The 7164-nt window shown below is 44.6% G+C and overlaps 1 protein-coding gene across 2 annotated transcripts; it reads left to right on the top strand.

The window, feature by feature from the left end:
* Positions 1-430: 430 nt before the first annotated feature.
* Positions 431-4896, top strand: mipb (major intrinsic protein of lens fiber b). Of its 2 annotated transcripts, XR_009807273.1 has the most exons (5): positions 431-1123; positions 1197-1361; positions 1426-1506; positions 3717-4053; positions 4387-4896. XR_009807273.1 is itself a non-coding variant. In XM_061904572.1 (4 exons), the coding sequence occupies exons 1-4, from the start codon at positions 764-766 to the stop codon at positions 3900-3902; spliced, it is 792 nt and encodes a 263-aa protein (XP_061760556.1). In that variant the 5' UTR covers positions 431-763; the 3' UTR covers positions 3903-4896. The 2 variants fall into 2 exon arrangements, 1 of the variants encoding a protein (XP_061760556.1); XM_061904572.1 differs by having other exon boundaries at positions 3717-4896.
* Positions 4897-7164: the final 2268 nt, after the last annotated feature.

Here is a 7164-nt window from a genome sequence, read left to right as displayed (position 1 = left end):
CACACAATAGTTTCACAGGGTCAGGATTTTCTCTGTATGGGTCACTTCAGCGCTGTTGGCTTTGGGCTCTTCCGTCTGGGGGCCTCAACTGTATTATTCACACACGCGCGCTCGTGTGTGTGTGTGTGTGTGTGTCAGCACTTGTTTCCCCTGATTGTCCCAGTTATGATAAGTCAACAGATGACATACGCCCCTGAAGAAACCTTCTTCTCCAGGCTGCAGCTGCTCTTTCGCCACATTTTGCTGCTGTTTTATCTTTCAAAGAAAAAGAAACAAAAAAAAAAAGTGTTTGTGTTAGTTCTGCTCCCCTCACACACCTTCTGGTTTTTTCGTCACAGACACAAACACGCCTTTTTTGACCCCGGTCTATAACGGCGGGGTTACATTTTGTTTGATTTAGGACTTCCACTGGTGCCTCCCCTCCCTCCCTCGTCCCCACAGGGGGGGGATTATGGCATCATTCGGGGGGCCCCCGGGGGGCGTATTATAAAGCGCAAGTCTGGCCCTCTCCGCCCCGTCAGAGCTGAACGTTTATCGGCCGTCGTCGCGATCGATCCGAGAATCCGATGCCCACCCGAGTTGTCATGTGTGTTTGAAGCAGGTGCAATCAGGTGGAAAGCGAGCACAGCAGCGTCACGCCACTCGTTGCAGATCCTGCCAGTGGATTTCCTCGACTCCACTTTCCTTTTCCAGCTGACGTGTGGACTGAACAGTTTCCAGCTGCTTCTGCCTTCCTCTGGTGGGCGTCGGCGAAAAAGCGACCATGTGGGAGTTCCGCTCCATGAGTTTTTGGCGGGCCGTCTTCGCAGAGTTCTTCGGGACCATGTTCTTTGTTTTTTTCGGCTTGGGTGCCGCCCTGCGCTGGAGCGTGGGGCCTCACCACGTCTTCCACGTGGCCCTGTGCTTCGGACTGGCGGCCGCCACCCTCGTCCAGTCCATCGGCCACATCAGCGGCGGCCATATTAACCCCGCCGTCACCTTCGCCTACCTTGTCGGTGCCCAGTTGTCGCTCTTCCGCGCTTTTTTCTACATCGTCGCCCAGTGCCTGGGCGCTGTGGCCGGGGCCGCCGTGCTGTACGGGGTCACGCCCGGCAACATGAGGGGCAACATGGCTTTGAACGCGGTAAGGAGACAACATGGAGGTTTCTCGTCTAATCGGTGAAAAAACACCTGCGTGACATGTTTGCCACACACAGCTGCAGCCTGGCGTCAGTCTGGGAATGGCCACCACGGTGGAGGTGTTCCTCACCATCCAGCTGGTGGTGTGCATCTTCGCCGTGACCGACGACAGGAGAAACGGCCGCCTGGGTTCCGCCGCCCTCTCCATCGGCTTCTCCGTCGCCATCGGACATCTCATGGGGGTGAGCCAAACACAGCAGCGCCGACATGACGCGTGCATGTAGCTCACACCTGTATGTGTTCCAGATGTACTACACAGGTGCTGGCATGAACCCCGCCAGGTCCTTCGCACCTGCCGTGCTGTTCAGAAACTTCCTCAACCACTGGGTAAGAAGCTCACAGTCGGGGTCAAATACCACGAGACATTATAAAGACACAGAAACAGAGAATAGAAGACAAACCAGTGATTGCTTTTCTCGTACGAGGAGAGTGACCTGGAGAAAGTTTCTCCCACTCCCCTCGCCTTGTAATTCATTTGGGAGGCCCTGCATTACACACACACAGCTGTACTAAGGGAGGAGGGGGATTTACAGATGTGTTGGAAACATAACACCCGTGGTGAGAACATAACACGAGAAAATACAGAAGATATAGTAACTTCCTGTGTTGCTCTGTCTCCTCAGCAAACTCCTCTTTGAAGTTGGCAGGTCAACCTAAGTTCAATCTAGCGCCAAGTTTCGTTTCTCTTCAGTTTGTTGGTCACCGGGGTTGGCAACCCGCGGCTCTGGAGCCGCATGCGGCTCTTTAACGCAGCCCTAGTTGCTCTCTGGAGCTTTTTCAAAAATATATGAAAAATGGAAATGATAAGGGGAAAACATACTTGCCAACCCTCCCGGATTTTCCGGGAGACTCACAAAATTCAGCGTCTCTCCCGAAAACCTCCCGAGACAAATTTTCCCCCGAAAATCTCCCGAAATTCAGGCGGAGCTGGAGGCCACGCCCCACCAGCTCCATGCGTACCTGACTCAGCAATGTTGTGACCCCCTTAAACAGGACAATACTGCCATCTACTGTACATAGAATGGAATAGAATGTAGTTTATTGATCCCTGGGGGAAATTCAGCACCACAGTTCGCTCCCGGTTTAGCTCGGTTGGTAGAGTGGCCGTGCCAGCAACTTGAGGGTTGCAGGTTCGATTCCCGCTTCCGCCATCCTAGTAACTGCCCTTGTGTCCTTGGGCAAGACACTTTACCCACCTGCTTCCAGTGCCACCCACACTGGTTTAAATGTAACTTAGATATTGGGTTTCACTATGTAAAGCGCTTTGAGTCACTAGAGAAAAAACGCTATATAAATATAATTCACTTCACTTCACTTCACTTCACAATAACAGAACAAAGGTTGCTCAAATAGTTGAGTTGAGTTTATTTCGAACATGCAAGCATACAACATGATAGTGAAAGGTAAGTGTTGTTGTTTTTAGTAACCAGCAAGCACAGTACAGTTAGTAGAACAATTGTGTTTTTATTACTGTGTATTTGATAGGTGCTGTCGGAAATTCAATTATTTATTTTATTTATATTTACATAATAAAATAAATATATATAGCTAGAATTCACTGAAAGTCAAGTATTATATATATATATATATATATATGTATATATATATGTATATATATATATATATATATATATATATATATATATATATATACATACATATATATATATATATATATATATATATATATATATATATATATATATATATATATATATATATATAAATGAAATAGTCGAGTTGGTGAATTATACTGCTCCCCTCTTAACCACGCCCCCTGCCCCAACCATGCCTCCGCCCACCCCCGACCACGACCCCCACACCCCACCTCCCGAAATCGGAGGTCTTAAGGTTGGCAAGTATGGGGGACAACAACATATTTTTGTTTTATTATGGTTTCTGTAGGAGGACAAACATGACACAAACCTCCCTAATTGCTATAAAGCACACTGTTTATATTAACATGCTTCACTGATTCGAGTATTTGGCGAGCGCCGTTTTGTCCTACTAATTTTGGTGGTGCTTGACCCCACCGTAGTTTGTTTACATGCATAACTTTCTCCGACTTTCTAAGACGTGTTTTATGACACTTCTTTTTCCGTCTCATTTTGTCCAACAAACTTATAACGGTGTGCAGGAATGCACAAAGGTGAGTTTTGTTGACATTATTGACTTATGTGGAGTGCTAATCAGACATATTTAGTCACTGCATGACTGCAAGCTAATCGATGCTAACATGCTACTTAGGCTAGCTGTATGTACATATTGCATCATTATGCCTCATTTGTAGCTATATTTGAGCTCTTTTAGTTTCCTTTAAGTCCTTATAATTCAACGTATATCTCATGACACACTATCTGCATTTACTATGGCTTTTTATTTTTTGCAGTCCAATATGGCCCTTTCAACATTTTGGGTTGCCGACCCCTGGTTTAACACAATGCATTAGCAAACAATCATATTTGAATAAAAATGAGATAACTTATATAATCCAACACTCACTGTTCTTGGTCGCCGCCTCCTCAAACTGCTTTCAGGTGTACTGGGTGGGACCCATGATCGGCGCCGCCGTGGGCGCCCTCTTGTACGACTTTGTCCTGTTCCCGCGCATGAGGGGTCTGTCCGAGCGCCTGGCCACGCTGAAGGGCAGTCGGCCCCCGGAGAGGGAAAACCCGCAGGACCCTCGCGGCGAGCCCATCGAGCTCAAGACGCAAGCCTTATAAACCTGCGCTCGCCGTCAAAGCTTCACCAGTCATCACACGAGACTTCCTTAAAAACGAAGAACACAAGAGTCAGGTCCATGAGTAAAGTTCTCATCCCCTCCATGACCTCACTGTGTACTCCGAGCTTCTGTGATGGAGAGGAGCGTGCAAAGTGAGCAGGGAGGTTTTTTTGAGGGTGGGTAAGATGCAGGGTGAAAGGTCACTCTGGGTTTGTGCTTGTTTTCAGGTTAGACCGGTGAAGATGGTTTCTCTTTCTTATCATCTCAATTTGTGGTTTTATTTTACTTTCTGCACTCCAGATGTGGATGGATGATTGGATTTGAGCAGGAGTTTTCAAATGGCTGCATTTATCTTTGTGTGAGTGACAGGGTTGTTGGGTGCATGACAGAGAATGTGTGTGTGTGTGTGTGTGTGTGTGTGTGTGTCTTTGCAGAAAGTGTGACATGAAGATTGCTAAATGCAGTATTTTTTTTTTCCATTGCAGCTGTCATGTTTTGTACCAATCACCTTTTCGTCATCGCTTTCTTTTAAGACGCCATCATCTCCTCTCACGGTGATATTTGCAATTTTTTTTTCACATAAACCATGGCCTTTTATCCCCCTTGGAGCCGACAAAACCAAAGCAAATGTTGAATTAGACAACTTGAGAAACATGACAGGTCTGTTCACTCGAGACGGCGTGGTGAAATTGGGAGAGTGGCCGTGCCAGCAACCTGAGGGTTCCTGGTTCAATCCCCACCTTCTATTAACCTCGTCACGTCCCTTGTGTCCTTGAGCAAGACACTTCACCCTTGCTCCTGATGGGTGGTGGTTAGGGCCTTGCATGGCAGCTCCTGCCATCAGTGTGTGAATGAATGTGTGAATGGGTAAAGCGCTTTGAGTACCTTGAAGGTAGAAAAGCGCTATACAAGTATAACCCATTTACTATTATTTCATTCCATTACCGCCTTCAATAAACATTCAGTTGCAATAAATATGCAAATATGTTACAGGATTTGGATCACTTTCTTCACCTAATGCATAGGTGTCCACTGACATTATACATTTTGTACATTAAAGATGCCAAAACCAATTCAAGGCATAACAATATGTGCAACACCAGTGAGTCTCAAACTGTGGGGCTCCATCACGTGATTAAATATTCAAACATCGTGTTGCTGTTCAAACCGTGTGTGCAATGTTACAGTGGCCAAAAATATTAAATATACTTGTTAAATAAAACCACTGTCTTGTTTTTGATGATTATGTAGGCCTACTGCGCTACTGTATTCTAAAGTTGGTCATTATGGTGGTCCCTGGAGAGCCAAGTTTGCTCTGAGGTGAAACCATTTTGAGAACCACCGCGCTAAACTAACTTGTGTGAAGTTGGCCCTCCTAAAACTGTGTTGAAATAGTCTCATTCCTTTGTGCATTTAAAATGGTTGTTTGTGCTGTTTTCCTTTTTGTGCAAAAAACTTTGGTCTGTTATAGTTTTTAAGTTTTATGGTTCTTATGTGATCAACGTTTATTGAAGTTGTTATGACACAAACAGAGTCACTACCTATGTGAAAACCTCCCCACACCAGTCAGTGCTGGTTTGTGCTGTTAAAATGTTTCTTCGTGCTGCTATTATAATTAAAGACTATTTTAAAGCCCCCCGCCCCATTCTATAAATCAGTGGTTCTCAAATGGGGGTACTTGAAGGTATGCCAAGGGGTACGTGAGATTTTTAAAAAAATATTCTAAAAATAGCAACAATTCAAAAATCCTTTATAAATATATTTATTGAATAATACTTCAACAAAATTTGAATGAAAGTTCATAAACTGTGAAAAGAAATGCAACAATGCAATATTCAGTGTTGACAGCTAGATTTTTTGTGGACATGTTCCATAAATATTGATGTTAAAGATTTCTTTTTTTGTGAAGAAATGTTTAGAATTAAGTTCATGAATCCAGATGGATCTTTATTACAATCCCCAAAGAGGGCACTTTAAGTTGATGATTACTTCTATGTGTAGAAATCTTTATTTATAATTGAATCCCTTTTTTTTTTTCAACAAGTTTTTAGTTATTTTTATATCTTTTCTTCCAAATAGTTCAATAAATACTACTACAAATGAGCAATATTTTGCACTGTTATACAATTTAATAAATCAGAAACTGATGACATAGTGCTGTATTTTACTTCTTTATCTCTTTTTTTCAACCAAAAATGCTTTGTTCTGATTAGGGGGTACTTGAATGAAAAAAATGTTCACAGGGGGTACATCATTGAAAAAAGGTTGAGAACCACTGCTATAAATTGTGCCACAGCAGTCTCATTTGTTTGTGCAGCAAAAATCTTGTTTGGGGTGCTTGTGTTTATGATGTATCAACCTTTCAAATTGCTGGACGTGACGTCATCGTGAAACTAGTTCCACCGGGATTCCTCAAACTAGGCCAAAAATAATCTAAAATTAAGCCAAAATAGTCTCATTTTTGTTTGTGCTGGTTTGTGCAGTTGGAATGATCGCGTTTGCTGCCCATCCATCCATCCATCCATCCATCCATCCATCCATCCATCCATCTTCTTCCGCTTATTCGAGGTCGGATCGTGGGGGCAGCAGCCTAAGCAGGGAAGCCCAGACTTCCCTCTCCCCAGCCATTTCGTTTAGCTCCTCCCGGGGGATGCCGAGGCGTTCCCAGGCCAGCCGGGAGACATAGTCATCCCAACGTGTCCTGGGTCTTCCCTGTGGCCTCCTACCAATTGGACGTGCCCTAAACACCTCCCTAGGGAGTCGTTCGGGTGGCATCCTGACCAGATGCCCAAACCCCCTCATCTGGCTCCTCTCGATGTGGAGGAGCAGCGGCTTTACTTTGAGCTCCTCTCGGATGAAAAAGCTTCTCACCCTATCTCTAAGGGAGAGCCCCGCCACCCGGCGGAGGAAACTCATTTCGGCCGCTTGTACCCGTGATCTTATCCTTTCGGTCATGACCCAAAGCTCATGACCATAGGTGAGGATGGGAACGTAGATCGACCGGTAAATTGAGATTTTTGCCTTCCAGCTCAGCTCCTTCTTACCTTAAAGGGGAACATTATCACCAAACTTATGCAAGCGTCAATATAAACCTTGATGTTGCAGAAAAAAGACCATGTATTTTTTTAACCGATTTCCGAACTCTAAATGGGTGAATTTTGGCAAATTAAACGCCTTTCTGTTTATCGGTCTCTTAGGTAATACAGCCGCCATTTTCATTTTCACTATACAAACACCGGGTCTCAGCTCTGTTATTTTCCGTT

The sequence above is a fragment of the Nerophis ophidion genome, linkage group LG06 (assembly GCF_033978795.1).
Source record: "Nerophis ophidion isolate RoL-2023_Sa linkage group LG06, RoL_Noph_v1.0, whole genome shotgun sequence".
Classification (NCBI taxonomy): domain Eukaryota; kingdom Metazoa; phylum Chordata; class Actinopteri; order Syngnathiformes; family Syngnathidae; genus Nerophis; species Nerophis ophidion.
Note: the sequence above shows the minus strand (reverse complement) of the source record. Positions and strands in the feature narration are given on the sequence as shown.

Bases quoted from the DNA above. Each gene is read 5' to 3' on its own strand.
- mipb (XM_061904572.1), top strand. From the start codon at position 764: ATGTGGGAGTTCCGCTCCATGAGTTTTTGGCGGGCCGTCTTCGCAGAG. The intron at 1,362-1,425 runs GTGAGCCAAACA...TATGTGTTCCAG, and splicing joins CCATCGGACATCTCATGGGG to ATGTACTACACAGGTGCTGG. The intron at 1,507-3,716 runs GTAAGAAGCTCA...AACTGCTTTCAG, and splicing joins GAAACTTCCTCAACCACTGG to GTGTACTGGGTGGGACCCAT.